Below are 24,597 nucleotides of genomic sequence, written 5' to 3'. Positions count from 1 at the left end.
CAGACAAAGGCCCAGGAAAGACTTGGAAGATGCTAGGCTTGTATCACTAGCAGAACTTTGGGCAGAGCTTTGTATCACAAGCAGGAGGTGAAGGCAAAGGAAGCACGATAGGTGGCCTGGCTAAGGGTTGGCAGAGTGCCCCAGCTCAGAACCAATTGGCAAAGAGTGGGAGAGTATTTTTTTTCTTTCCTTTTGGCTCTATCAGGTCAGAAGCTGACCCCTGAGATAACAGAATGGAGACTTCAGTGACCACACATGAAAGAAGAAGTCTTGGCAAAAATAGTTCGGAAGAGTCATTAAATAAACAAATGACTGCATTCCTCAAAAAGTAGCAACAGCAAACCTGGGAAGGGGGAAGAATCTGATTTCCAGAGTTACCACATTATAATATGCAAAATGTCAATTTTTCAGCAAAAAATTACAAGGCATACAAAAAGGAAAGCATGGCCCATTCACATGCAAAAAAGAAATAGATACCATCCCTGTAGAGGCCCAGCATTGGACTTAAAGTCTTTAAAGACAAAGTCTTTTAAGTCAATGGTCTTACTTATTTAAAGTATATTTTTACTAGAGGCCCAGTGCCCAAAATTCGTGCACTCAGGGGGCTCCATCAGCCTGGCCTGTGCCTTCTTGCAGTCCAGGAGCCCTCGGGGGATGTCCATCAGATATCCTTAGTGCTGCTGCAGAGGTGGGAAAAGCTCTTGCCACCGTTGCTGTGCTTGCCAGCCATGAGCCCGGCTTCTGGCTGAGCGGTGCTCCCCCTGTGGGAGTGCACTGACCACCAAAGGGCAACTCCTGTGTTGAGTGGGATCGGGCTGAAACCGGCTCTCTGACATCCCCCGAGGAGTCCCGGGTTGGGAGAGGGCACAGGCCAGGCCAAGGGACCCCACTGGTGCATGATCGGGGCTGGCGAGGGATGCAGGAGGTTGGCCAACTGGGGAGGGACCGTAGGAGGGACCACGGGAGGGCTCCAGGCGTATCCGGCCCATCTTGCTCCATCTAGATTGGCCGGACCCCAGCAGCAAGCTCGTGGTCAGTGCAGATCATAGTGACTGGTCGACCGGTCAACTGTCTGCCCCCTGGTGGTCAGTGCACGTCATAGCAAGCAGTTGAGGGATGTTAGCATATCATTAGCATATTATGCTTTGATTGGTTGAATGGACAGCCGGACACTTAGCATATTATGCTTTTGTTATATAGGATTGGCTTCAGAGAGGAAGGGAGAAGGAGAGAGAGAAACATTAATGATGGGAGAGATTCATTGATCAGTTGGTCCTGCACACCCACTACTAGGGATCCAGCCCACAACCTGGGCATGTGCCCTAACCATGAATGGAACTGTGACTTCCTGGTTCATAGGTGGACCCTCAACCACTGAGCCACACCAACTGGGCACAATGATCTTAAAAATGCTCAGAGAACTAAAGGGCACCAGGAGAACAAGGTCCAAACAAATAGAAAGGATAGAAATTATAAAAATGAACCAAATAAATCTGGAACTGAAAAAAAATGATCAGAGGATAAGAGAACTATATTGTAAATATCCTCAGAACCCCAAAATATGTCCAGTCTCTTCAATGAGTTTCGTGCAAATAAACATTATAGTACAATGCCATTTCCCACTTATCAAAATATGGGAAAATGGACCTCCTCATAATTCATCGAAGGGAACATTTATTGGTACATCTTTACTCAAGTATAATTGGGCAAATCTATCAAGATCCTTGAAACTTTTGTCATAGTTATTATACCTTTAAGGAAGTTTAAAAATGTATTGCATGTTCATTTGCTCATTTTCATATTCACTAATTCCTTCACAAATATTTGAGTCTATTATATGCCAGGCACTTGCCTTAGGTGTTAAACAGCAGTAAACAAAATAAATTATCTGCTCTGAGTTTTTATTCCTGCAGATGAAAAACTGTAAGAAAACAAACAAAATGACTATGTAGTATGTTAAATGGTAATAAAATACTATAAAAAAATAAAGGTGAGGTGGTCAGGGAATATCAGACACAAACCAAGTGTACATTATTGAGTGGTTAGTAAAATAAGTTACGGTGTAGTGAATTACTTGTGGATGAAAAATTAAAAGCCATAATACCACAGTTTTTCTCTAGATCCCATAATAACTTTTATTTTTAAACTTTGACTTTTAAGAAAGGCTTGCTTCATATATGTAAAGTAAAATCTTTCAATTTAACATAGTCATAAATAAATATGCAGAATATATTAATGAATTGCATTCTATTAAATTAAATGTAACAATTCAAGGGGAAAGATTTGAATATGTTATCTTTTAAATGACATTGTTGCTTTTATTTATCAGCAGGTGGTGCTATTGCTTGTGTAAAAGAGAACTTACTGCCATTCTTATTTTTTCTGTTCTTAAATACCCAGTTTTTCATTGTAATGGAAACATTGCCCTTTGTGCATTTATTCTTCCACTCAATTAAAATAATTTATCATCTGCAATAATTGGTCTTACTGTTCTATGTAACTTTTCATAGTTTTATATATCAGTAATTTTTCATCTCATAGCACACATAAACTAATTACTAAAATTCTGCATCATACCAAAAAATATATTTTTTGCCAGTCTGGAAAAAAGGTATAATTTTGATCCATTCACATCAGACAACTATTGTTATGTTGCTGTTGTCATTTTTTTACTTGACAATCTAAGAGAAAAGAGGTCAAGTATTGCATGTTTTAAAAGTTCTTGTGGCACATCTATTGAAAATGGCTGATATATAGCAACACACGATTTAAGACACTGCAACTTGCTAATTCCCGGTATATGAAAGAGATTATTGATCTTAAAAATCAGTTAGTGTACCTGAGGCCAGTATACTGAAAACAAAGATATTACATATAAAAATATATTGCCAAGTCTTTCAAAAGTGTAACAGCAATTTGTTGTGTTCTTCAGTGGTATAGTGCTTCTTTCTAGACAGCTCAAAATAACTTGGGTCATATCATCAATACAGGTCATATTTGTGTTCTATAAACTTTATAATTATTGATTTTTCTATTTTTGTTTTTGCTTATTTTGTGGTTTTAGAAATTAGTTGCACTTAACCACTGCCAAACTAATTTCTGTTTGCTTTTTCATATTCTGTATCCTAAGGAAACTGTTACCTACAATTTATTGTCTGGAATTAGGAGTAAAAAATAGAAAACCTCACTAGTACAGTATAGGCACAAATAGTGATTAGTATGAAATAGTTTAATTAGATCTAAGTCTTATATATTAATCTAGGGCAAAAAGAAGTATAAGGAAAATAAAAAATAGAAAAAATAATATCCATAATCATGCCAAAAAATAAAATATTTTTATTTTCTATGTAACTTACAAGTCTTTGAGAAGATTTTTACATGGTTGTGATGACTAAAAATAAATTTTTACGTATCCTTTTACTTTTTGTATTGATGTTGAATACTTATTTTAGCTCAATATTATATTATTAGGGGCCCAGTGCACGAATTCGTGCACCTTGAAAGGAACTGTGGGCCGCGAGGCTGCCGTGGGCTGTGAGGCTGGGGTGGGCACAGGGGCAGGTCTCGGCCCATCCTCCGTGCCCCTGCCCGGCCACTCCCACTTGATGGCGGCACCGGCCCCAATCGCACCCGCTGAAGGAGCAATTTGGGCCAGCGCCAGCAGCAGATGCAAGCATGGCTGGTGCTGTCAGCGGGTGCGAGTGGTGGCCGCTGCCCTGATCTCCCCTCAGGAGCAGGGGGAGGTGGAGAAGCCCTCAGGGGTAACCAGGGCCTGCAGCTGCCACTTGCACCTGCTGATGGCACTGAGCGATCAGGACCAGCACTGGGCACCGGCAGCGGGTGCGAGCAGCAGTGCTGGCTGCAGGTGTGAGAGGCAGCTGCCAGCCCTGATTGCCCCTCAGGAGCAGGGGGAGGTGGAGAAGCACTGAGGAGCGATTGGGGCCGGCAGCTGCAGCTCGTACCCACCGATGGCGCCAAGCGATCGGCGCTGGGTGCCAGCAGTGGGTGTGAATGGCGGCGCTGGCAGTGGGTGCAAGCATTGGGTGGGACCGTGGCACGTGGGAGCAAAGAATTTTCAGTAACCACCAGAGGCTCACTCCAATGACAGCAGCTGGCGCTCCGCCTTGGTCTGGCACCCCTGCTCACCTGCTCCACCAATCCACCGTGGCCAATGCTTGCCATGTTCTGCACTGTGCTGCCTGCTGCCGACACCCGCCATGTTCCATGCGCACCACGTCGTGGTCAGCACATGTCATAGCGACTGGTTGGTTGTTCCACCATTCAGTCTATTTGCATATTAGGGTCATATATATATATGGTCTAAAACTACAATTAAACTATGAAAGCATAGCATCAGCATAATTTTAATAAAGATAGACTGGCCCTAACCAGTTTGGCTCAGTGGATAGAGCGTCGGCCTACAGAATGAAGGGTCCCAGGTTCGATTCCGGTCAAGGGCATGTACCTTGGTTTTAGGCACATCCCCAGTAGGGGATGTGCAGGAGGCAGCTGATCAATGTTTCTCTCTCATTGATGTTTCTATCCCTCTCCCTTTCTCTCTGTAAAAAATCAATAAAATATATATGTCTATATATATATAAAAGATAGACTGAAGGGGAAAGATAATGGCAGAGGCAACATTTTTTTTTTTTTTTTTTTTGGTGCCGTGACTTAGATCCGAACCGAGGCAACATTTTTTAAAAACTCAAAAATGAATTAAGTAAATGAGCCTAATTGTATTTAGTTGTTTGTATAACTACCTGGAGAGGAACTATTTCAGGTGACTATTTGGCTTGATTGTCAGCTTCTTGTGCTCACAGTAGAGACTCAAGAGAGAATTACCCTGCCACTTTGAAAAAGCTTTGCAGTTCCCCAAATGGCAAACATAGAGTTACCATAGACCCAGCAATTCCACTCCTAGGTGTGTACCAGAGAAATGAAAACATATGTCCACACAAAAGCCTATACACAAATGTTCATAGCAGCATTATTTATAATGGCCAAAAAGCTGAAAAAACCAAATGCCCCAAAACCCAAACAAAATATGTAATATTTATACAATCCAATATTATTTGTCCATCAAAGGGATGAAGTACTGACACATGCTACATGGACAAACCTTGAAAACATTAAAGTGAAAGAAGCCAGTCACAAAAGCCACATAATGTATTACTGCATTTATATGAAATGACCAGAATAGAAAATGAAAATAGATTAGTGGTTGCCATGAGCTGGGGGATCCAGGGAATGGACGACTGCTAATGGGTATGGGTTTCTTTTTGTGGTGATAAAAATGTTCTGAAATTACATAGTGGTGATGGTTATACAACTCTGACTATAATAAAAACCACTGAATTCTATACTTAAAAAAGGGTGGATTTTATAATACGTGAAATGTATATCAATGTTGTTATTTTTTTAAAAATAAATAGGCTTAAGGGCAAAAGAGTGAAAAAATAAAATTTAAAATTTGTAATCAGTTGTGATGTTGTTATTTTGAATACTTATATTGGTTCTCTAAAGAACTGGGATTTTTGACTAGGTGAAAGGAGATACTGAGGTAAGATTGGTGAGGATAAATAAAAATTCCCTAGTTCCTGGGTTTGAATTGGAAGTGTCAGTTTGAGTTCATGAAAAAATTTCCTAATTCTGTTCATTTGAAAGGCCTAGGGGCGCCCTCATGGTTTGGCTCAGTGGATAGAGCATTGGCCTGTGGACCAAAGGGTCCTGGGTTCGATTCTGGTCAAAGGCACATACCTCAGTTGCAGGCTCCTCTCTGGCCTGGGCCCTGGCACATGCAGGAGGCAACAAATCAATTATTTCCTTTCACATTGATGTTTCTCCCTGTCTTTCCCTCTCTCTTCCACTCTCTCTAAACAAACAAACAAAAAAATTAATGGAAAAATATCCTTGGGTGAGGATTTAAAAAAAAAAAAAGCCCTAAACTAGAGGTTTTCTCTCAATACAGGGGCGGGTCTCACATAGGTAGATAAGTGTAACCTAGAAGAGGCTACACTTACTGCGTTCTGAAAACAAGAAATCAATTACCTATACTTGCATAATTTTAGGCGTGTATCAAAGATGTTTTTTTCTTTATTGATTAAGATATTACAAATGTGTCCTTATACCCCCATTGTCCCCCATACCCCCACTCATGCCCTCATCCCCCGGTGTCTGTATCCATTGGTTATGCTTTATCAAAGATGTTTTAGTTACATTTTCCACATTAGGGTGCATTGAAGTAAAGGTTGACTTCAGGTGTGGATCAGGAAATATAAAATATGAATCTGGAACATTTTCTCATAGAAAACAAGGAAAGTGATCAAAACTACAAGATTCCATTAAAAAAAGCTAAAGAACCAACTTCAAGGGATCCCACTGGCTAAAATTGGGCTAATTGGAGTATTATATTTATTAAAGCACATCAAATATGTTAAAATTAATGAGTTCATGATACTAAACAATAACATTTATTGGTTACATTTGAAGGTTACAGTGGTGTGTAATGAATTCCCCTCACATTTATTGATTACATTTGAAGGTTACAGTGGTGTAATGAATTCCCTTTTACCTATTACTCAGCTTCCAACAATTGTCAACTAATGGCTAATTTCTACCTCATCTGTACCATGGCCCAGATTATTCTGAGCAAATCCCTGACATCAGAATTTCATTGTTAAATATTTCTGCTCATTAAAAAACCCGGAGGCTTTTCAAAATCTAACCTCCATACTATTATTAAACCTAAAAATAATTAACAATAATTCCTTAATATTCTCAACAGTCACTGTTCAAAATTTTCCAATTGTTTTTTGTTTTTCAGTTGGTGGGAATTGAGATGCAAATAAGGTATAATAATTGTGATTGGTTGACAAATGTCTTAGATCTGTCTTGATCTGTAAGTTCCCCTTCTGCATAATTTCTTTAAAAATATTTTTATTGATTTTTTTTAGAGAGAGAAAGAGAGTGAGGCATCAGTGTGAGAGTGTAACATTGATTGGCTGCCTCCTGAATGCCCCCTACTGGGGTTCAAGCTGCAACCCTGACCTGAATCAAACCAGCAACCTTCCAGGTCACAGGACAACACTCAACCAACTGAGCCACACCGGCCAGGGCTGTAATACCATCTTTCAAAAAAGTGTTTGTTACTGTTTTACACGTGCACCTCTTTTGTTCCAGCTGAGGCTTATTGATATCTCTAGGTAACATTCTCACATAGATAGGTCCTAGAAGAGGTTACACTTACTGCATTCTGAAAACAAGAAATCAATTACCTATACTTTCATGATTTTAGGCATATATCAAAAATGCTTTAGATACAGTGTGTATTTAGTTTCCATTTTTAATGACATTCTTGAAACATGTAACATGTATAAAATCTTTCAAGAACTGCAAAACACCCACACCATTTCCAATCACATAATTACTTTTAAGTAATAATACTATTAATTCTACAGTTCCTATTAAGATGTCTTCTTTTTTCCCTACAGAATCTTTGTATGTATCCATTCAGTATTATTACTTAAAAGTAATTATGTGATTGGAAATGGTGTGGGTGTTTTGCAGTTCTTGAAAGATTTTATACATGTTACAAGTTTCATACATATTCAACTGTATACCTTAAAAATTACTTCTTTTGTTTAGTTCCCTATACTAGTAATTAAGAAAAATATTTCTTACTAATTCTAGAATGAAGATACTTTTTAAATTTTGGTTAATCCTCATGCAAGGATATTTTTTCCCCCATTGATTTTTAGAGAGAGTAGAGAGGAGGGAGGGAGGGAAGAAGGGAGGGAAGGAAAGGAGCAGAGAAAGAGAGAAACATCGATGTAAGAGAGAGACATGGATTGGTTGCCTCTGTACTCCCCCAACCAAGGCCAGGGATCAAATGTGCAACCGAGATACGTGCCCTTGACCAGGAATTGAACCCAAGACTGTTCGGTGTGTGCACCGACACTCTAATCACTGAGACACACCAGCCAGGGCACTTTTTAAAAAAAATTGTCTTAATATGTTAACGTATCCTCAGTTTAAAACTTATTTAAAAATTTTTTTAAATAAATGAATTTTTCTCTTGCTTTTTCTTCCCCAAGTGGTCATATGCTTTGGAAAAGCCCAACACTGGCAGCATATTTAATATTGCATGGTCAGTTGATGGCACTCAGATTGCTGGAGCCTGCGGAAATGGACATGTTGTTTTCGCACACGTGGTGGAGCAACGTTGGGAGTGGAAAAATTTTCAAGTAACATTAACCAAAAGAAGGACTATGCAGGTATGATTATGGTCTATGGTTGATTAAACCTGCTTCTTTTCACATTAGTCCACTATACAGATGATGGGATTATCTTCGTTAATAGTATTTAAATTAAGTTTATAGAAATTCAGTCACATTAGGTATATTTTAACTATACTATTAGTGATCCTTTTCATGACTAGGTAAGAACCTTTCACTGAAATAGAGGCTGAGTGCCCATAGTTATTGAGGTTCTGGGGTTGAGGCAGGGATAGTGAAACTTGAAGCATTTAGAGAAAGTGTGGATACAGCTGAGGAAGGGGGAGACAGCTATGACAGGTTAGATTAATTCCTGGACCTGACCCGAAGGCAGGCTTAACCTTCTCATCAGAGTCCGGATTGCATTATTTTATTTATTTAGAGTTGTATGAGTTTATTTAACCTCATTAATATTTTTCCTATTAAGAATTACCTAAGGCAAGCCAAATTGGGAAAATAATAGGAAGTTCTTATTGGTAGTTAGGAAGAAAAGATTTAATTCTGGAGTGAAATACTTTGTAGGTAAAGACAGAAAGGTTGGGATGTGGAATGGGAGGTAAAGGGAAATAATTTATAAGTAGAGAATGTCAGAGAGAGGAGTTCTCTATTCAATTGTAAGCCTCTTACCCAGTACCATATTTCACTTGTTTTTATCTCCGCCATGGGGCCTAGCCCAGTGCCTTGTATATCTATATAATAAAGAGGTAATATGCAAATTAACCCTCATGCCCTCACAAGATGGCTGCCTACGACCAGGCTGGCAGCGGGGGTTACTGAGGGACAACCAAACAACTGAACAGCAGGTTGTGTGGGGCAAGCAGGCCAGCAGGGGTGCTATGAGGGGCAACCAGGTCGGCGGCGGGGGGGTGGGGGGGGCAGGTGGAGGCGACCAGGCCAGCGGGGGGCGGGGGCAGGTAGGGGCAACCAGGCCAGCAGAGGGGGGCAGTTGGGGGCGACCAGGCCAGCAGGGGGGGCAGTTAGGGGTGACCAGGCCATCGGGGGGGTGCAGTTGGGGGCAACCAGGCCTGCAGGGGGGGCAGTTGGGAGCAATTAAGCTGGCGGGGGGCAGTGAGGGGTGAGTAGGCCAGTGGGGGACAGCTGGGGGTGACCAGACTGGCGGGGGGGCAGTTAGGGGCGATCAGGCCGGTGGGGGGGGGGCAGTTAGGGGCTACCCGGCAGGCAGGCAGGTGAGTGATTAGAAGCCAGTGGTCCAGGATTGTGAGAGGGATGTCCAACTGTCGGTTTAGGCCCGATTCCTGGGATCGGGCCTAAACCGGCAGTTGGACATCCCCCAAAGGGTCCCGGATTGGAGAGGGTACAGGCTGGGCCGAAGGGACCCCCCTTGCCCCTGTGCATGAATTTCGTGCACTGGGCCTCTAGTATATAATAACACTCTACAAATATTTTTAAAGTTAATTGACAAAAGGGAGGAGGAGCCCTAGCGGGTTTGGCTCAGTGGATAGAGGTAGGCTGTGTGGACTGAAGGGTCCCAGGTTTGATTCTGGTCAAGGGCACATGCCCGGGTTGTGGGCTCAGTCCCCAGTGGGGGCTGGGCAGGAGGCAGCCGATCAATGATTCTCTCTCATCATTGATGTTTCCATCTCTCTCTCCCTCTCTGAAATCAATAAAAGAAATATTTTAAATAAATAAATAAATAAAGGTTTAAAAAAAAAAAAGGGGGGGAAGGAGGAAGAGGCCAAAGACAATGTGCCAATGGCAAAGCCTCTGCCAAAGAAAGGGTAACTATCTTCCTCCTCCTCTTCCTCCTATCTGTAACTTCCTCCTTCAGTACTCACAATTCAGATTGTTATAAATATAATAACATTTTGGAAGCATATATCTTACGATTTCTTGGACAGATCTATTCAAATATTCTTTAGCCTAATTACCCAGATTTTAAAATTTGGATAATATGGTCACCAAATTAATAATAATTTGGTATACACTAATTTTTCTTTGTTTTGTTTACTGATTTTTAAATTTTGATCTTCATATTATGGAGAATTTAAAACATACAAAAGTAAACAGAGTAGTATAATGAATCTCTATGTACTTATCACCCAGCCCAACACAATCAACCCAAGATCAAACCTGCCCCATTCATGTCCATATCTATTTTCTACCCCCAGAAGTGACTCATCACTTTTGCCATAGTCTGTCTTTAGAAGCAGGCTACTACCAGGTCCAGTCCACACACAAGTGGAGAGACTTACATAAGGATGTGAATACTAGGAGGTGAGGATCATTAAGAGCTACCTTACAATTTACCTAACCACACATACATACCCTTACTCATATATGTGTAACTCAGATATGCACTACTCAACTAATGCAGCTATTCCATATGCAATGAAAAGCAAACCCTCCCTCCCTAAAAGGAGATAATACAGATTCTTCCAGTTATTCTGTCCAGCTCCAAATCTCTGGTCTAGAAAACTATAAAAGTGAATTTTAATTATTCTTCTCCCCCTCCCTATATTCCTAATTTACAGTGACAAGGGGAAAACAGGAGAGCTTCAGTGAAAACAGTTGGTAAAAGGGGAGCCCTAACTGGTTTGGCTCAGTGGATAGAGCGTCAGCCTGCGGACTGAAAGGTCCCAGGTTCGATTCCGGACAGGGTCATGTACCCTGGTTGCAGGCACATCCCCAGTAGGAGGTGTGCAGGAGGCAGCTGATTGATGTTTCTCTCTCATCGATGTTTCTAAGTGTCTATCCCACTCCCTTCCTCTCTGTGAAAAGTCAATAAAATAGATTTTTTAAGAAAGCGGGGGAGAAGAGAAGACAACAGTGATTGCCAGGTCCATAGCTAAAATGCAGCCAGCCAGTAATATCCTGAGAAGCCGAGACCCCTTTTTCTTAGCAATAGAGTTAGTTGCTTGGTTAATTTGGCAGTTCTAGTTTATCTTTCTGGGACAGTCTCCCACTTGGAAGGATTCTTTCTGGAAACTGTTCATTTTAGTAGCCCACTTAATAATTTTCATCCCCTATTGGAAGAAATTGGGGATTGATTGGTTGGTTGATTTACTTATTTATAATTCTGACAACCTGCACAATGATATTCAGAGAACCCTAATAGAACCCCATTATAGTGCAAATTCTTTTCTTCTACCACTCCCCATCTCCCCTTCCGTAACCCTCAGCTTCTCTATATCTGTGGGCCTGTTTGTTTCATTTTGTTTATTCATTTGTTTTGTTTTAGAGTTCACATATAACTAAATCATACAGCATTTATCTTTCTTTGTCTGACTTATTTCACTTAGCATTATTCTCTAGATCTCTCCATCTTGTTGCAAATGGCAATATTCTGTTCTTTTTTCTTGCTGAGTAATATTCTATTGGAGAGACCTAGAGTATATATGTGTGTGTGTGGGTAGACAGACACACACACACACACACACACACACACACAGAAAACATCACCTTTATCCATTCATCTACCGATGGACACTAGGTTGCTTCTATGTCTTGGTGATTGTAGCTAATGCTACAGTTACATAAGGATGCATATATCTTTTCAAATTAGTGTTTTTGTTTTTTTGCATAAATACCCAGAGGTAGGAATTTCCCACTTAATTTTGTTGTGAGGTGGGATCACGGATTGCTATAAGGACTCATTAATCACAACTTTTTGTTTGCCTGGTTTAGAATTTTACAATTTCTTTTTTAATATATATTTTTTATTGATTTCAGAGAGGAAGGGAGAGAGATAGAAACATTAATGATGAGAAAGAATCACTGATTGGCTGCCTCCTGCACGCCCCCTATTGGAGGGGATCGAGCCCGCAATCCGGGCATGTGCCCTTGGCCAGAATCGAACCTGGGACCCTTTAGTCTTCAGGCTGATGCTCTATCCCAGCCGTGGGCAAACTACGGCCCGCTGGCCGGATCCGGAAATGAATAAAACTAAAAAAAAAAAGACCGTACCCTTTTATGTAATGATGTTTACTTTGAATTTATATTAGTTCACACAAACACTCCATCCATGCTTTTGTTCCGGCCCTCCGGTCCGGTTTAAGAACCCATTGTGGCCCTCGAGTGAAAAAGTTTGCCCACCCCTGCTCTATCCACTGAGCCAAACCAACTAGGGCTAGAATTTTACAATTTCATTAGAAACTTAGTAGACTGTTGGTTTGTGTTTCATTGACTCAGAAACCAGAGATCATGTTGAGTCATAATTCTTGAATTTAGACCTTCACCTGGCAGCTGGCTACATTGACCTTCCTGAATCCCTGTTCCTCTGCTTTTGTGTGACCCAGTAACCTTGAGAGAGAAGGTTTCTTCATCTGCTCCTTGCCTCCAGGTGGAATCCCAATGGAGACTTTTTTCCAAAAGGGATAGTTGATGTCTTTGTTAGGAGGAAGTGCCTGGAAGGCAGAGGGTAAAGGAGGAGAGATAAGGCATTTCTCAGGTCTCCAGTTTACCTCTTTCCTGCCACTCTTAATTTAGCTTAGGCACTGCTTTGATTTTTAATAGTTGCAGAAGTTCAACATTATTTGATTCTTAGTTTTATCTTCTGTAAAGATTAATATTTAATAATAGAGTGCTTTTGAGAATTAAATGTGATAATGTATGTAAAACAAAAATAAATGGTAGCTATTGCTATGATTATAGTTAATTATAGGATTAAATGGGTATTTTGGAAATGAGGAAACAGAGTTTTTGGATTTATGTCAATCTGAGGACATAAATGTTGTGGTCAGGTACAAGTATTAGGTAATTCAAGTATCAAGAGGTTAATCCTGAATCTTTCCAGAATTGAACAGAATAATGGATGCAATTTAAACTTCTCTCAGGACATTTTTGATGTGGGATTCAGTATAGATTTGAAATTTTAACAGCAGTTATCACTGTATCTTTACTTTTGTTATTATGGCTGGGATTTTTATTCCTGTTTGGTTCTAGTATTCCAGATTCACAAAAAAGAGAATTCCTCCATGTAAAGCTTTAGGCAAATATGAATTTTAAGAAATCTGTATATAATTTGAGTAACAGCAGAGACCTACACAATCAGGTTTTTAAATATTGAATGTTCCAACCCTGTATTAAGAGCCAGTTAGTTTCACTGGGTATCATATTGCTATAAAGAAACTACCTTATAACATCCTTTAAAAACTTTTATTTCACTCCATTAGCTTTAAAATGTTTCCAGCAAGGATGGCATTTTGGACCTTTTAAAAAGTCTCTGGGAGCTCAGACTTCTGGTGAAGCTGGTGTCATAAGTTCTTACTTGGAAGGAATAGATATACCTTTGGCTCCAAAGACATCAATAATATATGAAAAAATACTTTTAAAAAAGACTTATCTTGACTCAAAAACAAGATAAACATCTCTGTGGACCAGAAATGGAACAAAATGCGGAGTGTAAAATGAAGTCTCTGACCGCCTGACTCAGGCCCAGCAGCAGTGAGAGTGGCTCCTGCTGGCTGATGGAACCACAAGTACTTGCAGTGAGAGGAGTGGCCTGAGCCAGGTCTCTGTTTGAAATCAGAGGGGTTGGGGGGTGGTCTGCAGGGTAGCTCTCTTCTCCCCTTTATGAAAGAAGACCTTTAAAAGCCTAAGATTTGAACAGAGACTCACGGGGTCACCACCTATAGTTACGACTTGCTCAGTGCTAGGGGCCCATTCATTTAGACCAGCGGTTCTCAACCTGTGGGTAAGACCATCGGAAAACACATATATAATTACATATTGTTTTTGTGATTAATCACTATGCTTTAATTATGTTCAATTTGTAACAATGAAATTGGAGGTCACCACAACATGAGGAACTGTATTAAAGGGTCGCAGCATTAGGAAGGTTGAGAACCACTGATTTAGACCTAGAGTTGTGCAGTACACATCTGCAGCACTCACCTCTGGCCTTCAGACAAAGATCAGCCTTTTCACTGAAAGCACTCTCCACATTTCTGTTCTAAGTAAAAACCAGCCAATCCCTGAGGCCAATGTTTCTCCTACAACCTCTGTGGTATGATTAAATTTAACATGTTCATCTAATCCCTGTATTTCCTGTAGACTGGTTGTTAGATGTAGAGCCTTCTATACTAATAATAGAGGAATATGCAAATTGTCTGGGACGCTATCACGTAACGATCAATCAGGACAGGGATGGTACCACGGCAGAGAGCTCTTAGCACGCCTGTGCCAGGGGTCCGCAGGGCGTGGAGAGCAGATAGGCAGTTAGGCGGATCAGGCCAGGAGGGGAGAGCAGATAGGCAGTTAGGGGGATCAGGTCAGCAGGGGAGAGCAGTTAGGGGCATCAGGCAGGCAGGCAGGTGAGTGGTTAGGAACCAGTGGTTCCGGATTGCGAGAGGGATCCTGGATTGGAGAGGGTACAGGCAGGGCTGAGGGGACCCCCCCCCCTGCATGAATTTCGTGCACCAGGCCTCTAGTAATACTATAAAGATGACTTTGTAGGTGATGCTGTGCACTTTCTACTGCATCACATCAGGAGACACTTATGTCTGCTTATCTCTCTTTTAATGATGCTAAGACTGATCAATCTGTTCAGGTGTTGTCAATCTAATTCATCTATTTCATAATTCCTCATTAGAATTTTAACTTTTAATATACCTCTGAGCTGTTGATGATAGTTGTCTAGAACCATGTTTCATTGAGGGTTATAAAATATTAATCTTGTAATTCTAATGATTCTTCTGCATTTATTAGCTAAAATTCTTTTATCAAAGACTTTGGCTCATTAACTATTTGGTTACCCTGAGGTGAGATGAATTTTTAATTATTTTCCTGTATTTACCAGTTTTCACATAATGAGTTGATTTTGTAGTATGTCCAATGAGTTTCTTTTTTGTTGTTGATATCATTATAAATTTGCAAGTTTTAACATTTTTGATGTGTTTCAATCCATTTCAGTCACTATTCTCTTTAATGTTAAATGGCTTTGGCCATTGGCTCCTGTGTTCTTTTGAGATGAACTCAGTAGCTTGCTTGTATTTCTGATAAGATGCCCTCTTATATATTTCCTGTTCCAGAGTTGGAATCAGCCATTCTTCCAAGAAGGCCTTGATGCTTTTGGAGGGAAATGTTACTAGAGACCATGATCCAGGTTCTAGAGTGCTCATTGTTACTGGTTTGATCATTACTTCTAGATGAAATATATTTGTTTTTGACATAAAAATATGTCATGAGTGTTTCAAGTTCAAATTTAAGATTGCAGAGTTTTACTCTTGGTTTTTTATTTGAAACATTTTTCTTTTACAAGAAAATTTTGGTTCCCGAAGACATTAATGGTGCTATATATATCTACCCTAAAATATAGTTTCAAATAATAAATCAATATTATTCTAATATGTTACTGAATTCTGTTTTAGATTTTTAATTTTTTAATATAAACAAATCCATATATCTTCATATCCGTCCCTTTATTAGATAAAAGGTATCATACTATACACACTGTTTTACATCTTATATTTTTTATTATATAACATATCCTGGAGATCACTCCATAGATCTTCCCTATTCCTTTCACAGCTGTTTAGTATTCCACTTTGTGAATTTACCATAGTTTATTCAACCTATCCCATATTGATAGATAGTTGAGCTGTTCTAATCTTTTGCTGTTACCATTAGTGCTGTGTATAGTAATTGCCTTGTGTGTATGTTATTTCATAGTTTTGTTTGTTTATCTCTGGGCTAGAATTCTGAAAGTAAAATTGCTGGGTCAAGGAATTTACATGTATATAACTTTGCTATCTCATGTCATGGTGATAATAGTTTGGTGGGGATTGGAGTTGAGGAGCAGATAATCTCTCTATATAAAAGCCTAAGTGACCAACTGTTCAACCGGTAGCTATGACATGCACTGACCACTAGGGGGAAGAAGCTCAATGCACAGGCATGGAAGCATGGAACAGACTGATGAATCTCAGAGGAAAGGGGGGAGGGGGAGGGTGGGAAGAGATTAACCAGAGATCTTATATGCATACTAGAGGCTCGGTGCATGGATTTGTGCACCACTGGGGTCCCTTGGCCTGGACTGCAGGGATCGGGCTGAAACTGGCAGTACGACATCCCGCAAGGGGTCCTGGATTGAGAGAGGGCACAGGCCAGGCTGAGGGACCCCACTGGTGCACAAATCAGTGCACTCGGCCTCTAATAAAAATAGAATATGCCTTATAGGTAGAAGTACTTCAAAGAAATACTTATTAGATGTTTGACTTTATTTTCATATCTTTTTACTATACCCTTTCATTCTTCATTAATACTGTAATTGTCACATTATACTGTGTTTATAAAGATGATATCATTTTGAGGGGAATTTGAAGTAATACTAATTACAATTAAACTCTTTTTCTCTATTTTTCAGATGTTTCTATAATATCGTACCCATTCTGGCCAGAGATTAGATAAGTTTAACTTGCCCAACATTTTTCCTAATTTTTGGCAAATCGTCCCCAACTTCAGGATTTTTGGCTGATATTACCAACTGTTAAAATTCTTGCAAACGTTATTCTGTTACAAACATAACAATTTTGACTATCAAAGGCAAATCTCCTTTTGTTAGTTGGTGCTTAACTTTCTTATATATTATCTCTGTGTTTTTACATATGGAAATATTTTCTCCCCCTCTGTGCAGCTTGGTTTTTTCACTATGCACTAACACTTCCTACTCTACTTTTGAAATTGTTATATCTCTTATTTTAGAACTTAAATTTTTGAAAATATTTTTTATTGATTTCAGAGAGAAAGGGAGAGATAGAAACATCAATAATGAGAGAATCATTGATCAGCTGCCTCCTGCACGCCCCCTATTGGGGATTGAGCCTGCAACCCAGGCATGTGCCATTGACCGGAATCGAACCTGGGACCCTTCAGTTTGCAGGCCGACACTCCATCCACTGAGCCAAACCAGCTAGGGCTAGAACTTAAATTTTAAAGTAAAATATAACCCTAAAAAGATATAACCATACTGTTTGGGGCAGAAATTACACAGGGTGGGGCAAAAGTAGGTTTATAGTTGTAAGAACACAAAACACAGAGTTTATTCTTGTACTATTATTATTTATTAATTATTGTATTATTTTCTATACAAACAATTGTAATCCTACTTTTGCCCCAACCTGTATACTTTCTTTCCAACTCCTATTTGCCACCCTCCTTTGATTATGTTATAGCATTTTCACCTTATTGCTCCATTGCTACATCATTCAGATTGGCTTGCATGTTAGGAATCTCTATATATCTTTTTCTATTTACTTCTAAGAAGTTTTTTATGTCTATAATTTTGTTGGTTGATTTTATACCCAAACATGTCATCTTATCCTAGTTACTATTGAATTCTTCTTTTTTATATGATTGGACAATCATGAAAGCATTGAATTTTTTGTTTTTCAAAATCTTACTAACTTACCTAATAAAAGTTTGATGTATTTTAATGTTGTTTGTTGGTATTTCATTTTTTCTTGTTTAGGTCCGTAACGTTCTTAATGATGCAGTGGATTTACTGGAATTCCGTGATAGAGTCATTAAAGCATCTTTGAACTATGCCCACTTAGTTGTTTCAACGTCTCTTCAATGTTATGTGTTCTCGTAAGCATCTTGCATTTCTTAAAAATCCAGTTTTGTCTGTGATGAGGAATTTATTTTTAATCTTTCACATCAAGTTTCTATCCTGAACTTAATCCCAAACATGAGTGAGAAAAAGTGAGCCGAGAGCAGTGAAAATGGATCTAGTGAAGCTTGTGAATCAAAGGTCAATACTCACTTTTAAAATACTTCTCTGAAATAGTGTTTGCTCTTACTTTCCTCACAGTTCTAAGGAATTTAGTATAATTTGATTTCAAAGCACAGAAAAGACTAGGAGCAGCTGATAAATGATGCAAAAATGAACTTCCTAACCATTGGAATAGGGGACAACTAGCAGCCTGACAACAGAGTGAAATATATTCATTCATTAAGGACACAAGGAGCTATTTAGGCTTAACATCATAGCCTGTGGTAATCACGTTCATATTGATGATCCAAAGTTGTCCAGAAATAATGAAAGCAAATATTATTCGGTATACTTTGTATTAGATAGCAGGGAATGATTCCACACATCCAAGACTTTCACCTAAACATACTTGGTATTTAAAACAGTAGCTCAGTATGTGCTAATAAATGTTGAACAACTAACTTTTTGCCTTGATTTGCATTGTCTGCTGATTTCTATGATGTAAATACTTCTACTATGGCCAATTTCAAGCTATCAATGTGTAGTGTTTGAAAGCAGAATTGAGAAGAGGTACCTTATAACATTATATGGTTATAGTCTAATCATCATTGAATATAAAATCGAGGATAGAGATTATATGTGTTATTCAACATTTATATGCCCAGTTACCTACTAGCACAGTGTCCAACATATAGTAGGTACTTAATAAATAAGAAAGTATTTTTGAGTAAATAAATGGGTTGAAAAACATGAAAAATAGTTTGGTATCCTCATGCCCAGTAATACATAATGCAAACTAATACATTTGCTAATTTAATTAACCATTGTTACAACTGTGTATTAATATTTCTCACTCACTATGTATAAATTTGCTACAAGTGAGAATCTGCAATTTCGTATAATAGCCAAGTCTGGAGTAATGAAATGAGAGAAGTAAAGGAGAGAGCATTAAGAAACAAGCAGCTCAATTGTACATGAAAATGTTTTTCTTTCATAAAGAGAAAGAGCAACAGGAAGAATTTGAGAAAAGTCAAGAGAGATACCAAGTTAAACAGTTGAGATATGGGGAAGGTACTATAGAGTGTGAGAAAATATCAGTCATTCAATGAACATAAGTATTTGAATAATTAGTTTTCATGGGGTTGAGGAAATAGAGAATATTTCTTCAGTTTAGGATTTTTTTTGTCTCAAGTAGGTAAGACTTGATGGCTCTTTATAGTGGCAAGGATATAATTTTTGAATCTGTAGGATTAGTATTATTAGGTGTTACTTGTATTAGAGAGGTTGCTTTTTAAAATAATTACTAACAGTTCAGTAGGTTTTTTTTTTGTTTTTTGTTTTTGGTCACTCCAGTAACTATCTTTTACTAGTTAATATGTGGCAAAATATAAAATTGCTTCTCTTTTGTTTTCTGATTTACCATGACTCCCAACTCTTGTTGTCAAGACATTTATTAAGGTACAGAATATTTACTAAAGTGAAATACCAGGGAGCAGTGGTGGGAATGAGTAGGACTGACACCTATGATCACCAAAACATGTTTCATTAAATTAAAAACACCTACTAATATTTTATGTAATCACTATTACTTATTGGGCACTATTATATTTTTTATGTTCATGACTTAATATACTCTGTGTTGGGTATTATTATTATTACTAAAGGCTCAATGCACAAAATTCATACAAGAGTAGGCCTTCCTTCCCCAGTTGCTGGCACCAGCTTCCCTCAGGCACCTGGGACCCGGGCTTCCCTCTGGCCACCGACAGACACCCGGGACCTGGGCTTTCCTTGTAGCCCCAGTTTCTTCTGGAAGGACATCCGGTCTAATTAGCATATTACGGTTTTATTATTATAGACTAGAGGCCCGATGCACAAAAATTTGTGCACTCGTGGGGGAGGGGGTTCCCTCAGCCCGGCCTGTGCCCTCTCGCAGTCTGGGCCCCCTTGGGAGATAACGACCTGCTGGCTTAGGCCTGCTCCCGGGTGGCAGAGGGCAGGCCCAATCCCTAGGTGCAGCCCCTGGTCGGGCTCAGAGCAGGGCTGATTGGGGAGTTGGGGCGCTGCACCCTGTCATGCACAGAGCAGGGCAGATCGGGAGGTTGCGATGCCACCCTCAGTCACGCTCAGGGTAGGGCCGATTGGGGGGTTGGGGCACCGCCCCCTGTCACACTCAAGGCAGGGTCAATGGGGAAGTTGCGGCGCCACCCCCTGTCACACACAGAGCAGGGCCAATCAGGGGGTTGGGGCACTACCCCCTGTCACTCACAGAGCAGGGCCCATCAGGGGGGTTGGGGCTCCGTACCCTGTCACGCACAGAGCAGGGTTGATCAGGGGTTGGGGAGCTCGCCCCGTCACTCACCGAGCAGGGTCGATCAGGGGGTTGGGGAGCTCCCCCCTGTCACTCACAGAGTAGGGCCCATCAGGGGGTTGGGGAGCTCCCCCCTGTCAAGCACAGAGCAGGGCCCATCAGGGGATTGGGGAGCTCCCCCCTGTCACGCACAGAGCAGGGTCGATCAGGGGGTTGAGGCGCTCCCCCTTGTCACTCACAGAGTAGGGCCGATAGGGGAGTTGGGGCACCGCCCCCTGTCACACACAGAGCAGGGCGGATCAAGGGGTGCGGCGCCGCACCCTGTCACACTCAGGGCAGGGCTGATGGGGAGGTTATGGCTCTACCCCGTCACACACAGAGCAGGGCCCGTGGGGGGGGGGGTGTTGGCACGCCGCCGTCTATCACCCACAGAGCAGGGCCGATCAGGGGGTTGGGGTGCCGCCACTGTCATACTCAGGGCAGGGCCGATGGGGAGGTTATGGCTCTACCCTGTCACACACAGAGCAGGGCCGATCAGGGGGTTGGGGCGCCACACCCAGTCACACACAGAGCCGCAGGGCGATCAGGGGGTTGGGGAGCTCCCCCCTATCAGGCACAGAGCAGGGCTGATCAGGGGTTTGGGGCGCCTTCCCGTCACAAACAGAGCAGGGAGGATAGGGAGGTTGTGGCCCCACCCCCTGTCACACACAGAGCTGCAGGGCGATCAGGGGGGTTGGGCGCTGCCCCCTGTAACACTGATCCTGGTGCTGGGAGGCATATTACCCTTTTACTATATAGGATAGAGGCCTGGTGCACAGGTGGGGGCCGGCTGGTTTGCCCTGAAGGGTGTCCTGGATCAGGGTGGGGGTCCCCACTGGGGTGCCTGGCCAGCCTGGGTGAGGGGATGATGGCTGTTTGCAGCTGGTCACACACCCTTCAGGGTGGGAGTCCCCACTGGGGTGCCTGGCCATTCTGGGTGAGGGGCTGAGGGCTGTTTTCAGGCTGGCGGGTGACTGAAGCTCCCAACCGCTCCTTTTTTTCTTTTTTCTTTTTTTTTTTTATTCTGGGCCAGCTTTAGCTCTGAGGCTTGGCTCCAGCTCTTAGGCCTCGGCTGCTGAAAGCAGGTATCTGGTTTGTTTGGGTTCTATAATCGAAACACTGTTTCAACTCCAGCTCTGAGATCCTGGCTGACTGAAAGCAGGTTTCTGGGGTTTTGTTTAGCTTCTATATTTGTAACAATGTTTCAAACTGCAAGCTCAGAGGCCGAGTGGCAGGTGGGGAACATTGGAGTCCTCTGTCACTGAAGCAAGCAAGCCTCATGTTAGTTTCAAGCTGCCTGGCTGCCGGCCGCCATCTTGGCTGGCAGTTAATTTGCATATCTCCCTGATTAGCCAATGGGAAGGTTAGCGGACATATGGCCAATTACCATGTTTCTCTTTTATTAGATAGGATTATTCCCATTTTATGAGATGAAGAAACTAAAGGACACAGAGTAATTAAATAACTGGCCCTAGGTCCACTTAACTTTTTTTTTTACTAAAGGAAGAGCTGGGATTTTAATCCAAGTTTTTAATAACTGTTGCCCCATTTTACTAATAAAATATAGTTTTTAAAGCTAAATTGCAAGCAATATACAGTTTATATGAGAAGTTCTGGAAAAGAAAAAAGTTCTGCAAAAAGAAAAATATGTATAAGCAACTCTATGTTAAATATTCATCTGATTTCACCAATAATTGTATAGAATATACTCATTCAACGTTATAGTTTGGGGAGGTTATATTTCCATGACATGTAATTTTGTGAATGGATATTTTTTAAAAACTTACATAATCATTGTTCTTATTAGTTCTCTTGACAAAGAACAAAGGTTAATTCTAATAACTTCATGAATGAAACATACCATATTTTTTTCTAAAATACAAAAGCACATCTTTATTATACCTGCAACCCCCAGATTTATTCATTGTTTTGCTTTATATATGCATTTAATTATTGAAATATGGGTTTCAGACTCCACATTAGCCAAGATTAATTTGTGTGTTTACTCACTTCAACCTTCCCTTTCCCCCATCTTCTGGATCTGAATATGAAATTTGAAACATTGCTTCCATGAAAGTAATTGAGAGAGATTCAGAATATATGAGTAATGAAACATTTTAAACTGTGAAGCAACTGATTACTAGGAGATAGGTTCTACAGGCTCTAAATGTTCTGTCCGCTCATCCCTATCGTTGAATCATATTACACTATAAAAACCAAAGGAGTTATTTGTTCACTTATGTATCCATTTATTTAATAAGTATTTATATAATATTTTACAGTTTACAGAATGCTTCACAAACATCTGTTTGGGAGACCTGTATGAGAAATAAATCATGTTTATCATGTTCTTGTTGCGTATTATGTTTGTTCAGTATCTGCTATATAATAGGCAGTTAACTAAATACTTGGGTAAGTTGTCATTATCTTCATTTTACATATAAGGGAACTGATGCTTAGAGGATTAAGCTTCTTAAACTCATATGGCTGACAGGTGGTGAAAGCAGATTTCTAATCCTGATCTGTTTAGGCAAAAACCCATCCCCTTTACACTATGCCATGCTGCTACTGTTTTTCAGATGAGAAACATTAGACGAGTTGCCCGAATCACAGAGCTAATAGACTTTACTTGGACTTACACTTAGGATTCCTCAATTCATTTATTGTGATTCCTACAATAAACTTTTATTAAATGCTTCCTGTGTGCTAGGTTTAGGGACAGAGTCTCTGTGTTCTGTTGAGGGATACAAAAATTAAGTGAATAATTTCAGAACAGCGTGCCAACCTCTGTAATAGAAATATATACAAAGTTACTGTGAAACTAAAAACACTTAAAATGAATACCTGTCTCCTGATTAAAAAGTATTCTGGGGTACTGTCAAGGGCGGGGGGGAAAAAGGGACACATATGTAATACCCTTTGTAATACTGTAAGCAATAAAAATAAAAATAAATAAAAAAGTATTCTGTATCTTTAATGTTAATAAATTTCTATTTTATTTGTCTTTCAGTACAAAGAACTGGAATACACCACTTATATTTGATCTCAAAGAAGGAACTGTTAGTTTAATTCTGCAAGCAGAAAGGTAATTTATCATCTTTGACTACTGAATTTTGGGTTAAAATATTTCAAATCACAGCAAAGCACATGTTAAAGCATGCCATTTAAGAATGTGACATTAGTCATTAGGTATCAATCTGTTTTTACTATTTATTTTATAAAAAGTAAGAGAATAAGGTCTTAGATCAATGGTTCTGAAACTTTTTGGTCTTCGAATTTGCTTACATTCATAAAATGATATGAAGGGTTATATGAGGGTTATAGATATTACCATTTGCTATAGTATTAGAAATTAAAATTGAGATCTAAAAGTTATTAATTTTAAATGATGAGAATAAACTCGGAAGTAAATATCAGATTAATGACATGAGAAAATGAGAGTGAAATGGGCAAATTACTATGAAATAGTTTTGACCTCAAGGTCCCTCTGTTTTCTATTCTGTTTTTATTTTTTATTTTTTAAGTATATTTTTATTAATTTCAGAGAGGAAGGGAGAGTGAGAGAGAGATAGAAATATCAATGATGAGAGAGCAATCATTAATCAGCTGCCTCCTGCATGCCCCCTACTGGGGATCAAGCCTGCAACCCAGGCTTGTGCCCTTGACTGGAATTGAACCCGGGACCCTTCAGTCCTCAGGCAGACACTTTATCCACTGAGCCAAACCGGCTAGGGCTCTGTTTTTGTTTTTAAATATTGGTTGAAACTCATTAATTTTATAAGCCACTACTTGGCTGTGACCTGAAGTTTAAAAAATGATATCCTCTGCCAACACTCTCAGTGTATATAGGACGAAACTCCAGACCAAATAACTGGAGTAATGATAGAATAGCTATTACTCAGGAATCTACACTTATCCATGAAAACTATCAATCTTTCAAGTACATTGATACCCTGCTGAATCACAAGTCAAACTTAGAAAACTATAACCCAATAAAACCTAGAATAAAGTATGAAAATGTAATAGACAATTACCTAAAATAACTAGCTATGAAAATATTTGCACAAAACCTTGTATTTTATTCCCTTTACTCACTACCTAAGCAGCTCTTAATAGTGTTTATTATCAGGTTTTCTAGCCCACAGCATTTTATAAATAGCAAACCAGAAGAGGAATGGTGCTGGTGGGCTGTTAGAAGCTGGCACAGTGACAGAAAGAAAAGTGACTGGCTGGCAAGGGAGCATAGAGAAAACTTAAAGCACAGAACTGTGGAGCTGAGCGGCATCATTATTTTGATGCACCAA

At 40.0% G+C, this 24,597-nt stretch overlaps 1 protein-coding gene across 1 annotated transcript in view; it reads left to right on the top strand.

Annotated features, from left to right (window-relative positions):
• IFT80 (intraflagellar transport 80) overlaps positions 1 to 24,597 on the top strand; it is a 92,950-nt gene that overhangs the window by 36,983 nt on the left and 31,370 nt on the right. The window contains exons 7-9 of the mRNA XM_081086776.1: positions 8,094 to 8,273; positions 17,701 to 17,819; positions 23,304 to 23,378. Coding sequence (XP_080942902.1) covers positions 8,094 to 8,273; positions 17,701 to 17,819; positions 23,304 to 23,378 — 374 coding nt within the window. The remainder of the gene's footprint in view (positions 1 to 8,093; positions 8,274 to 17,700; positions 17,820 to 23,303; positions 23,379 to 24,597) is intronic.

This window comes from Myotis nattereri, assembly GCF_964212035.1.
Source record: "Myotis nattereri genome assembly, chromosome: 3".
Lineage (NCBI taxonomy): Eukaryota > Metazoa > Chordata > Mammalia > Chiroptera > Vespertilionidae > Myotis > Myotis nattereri.
This window is presented reverse-complemented; position numbering and strand designations above follow the sequence as displayed.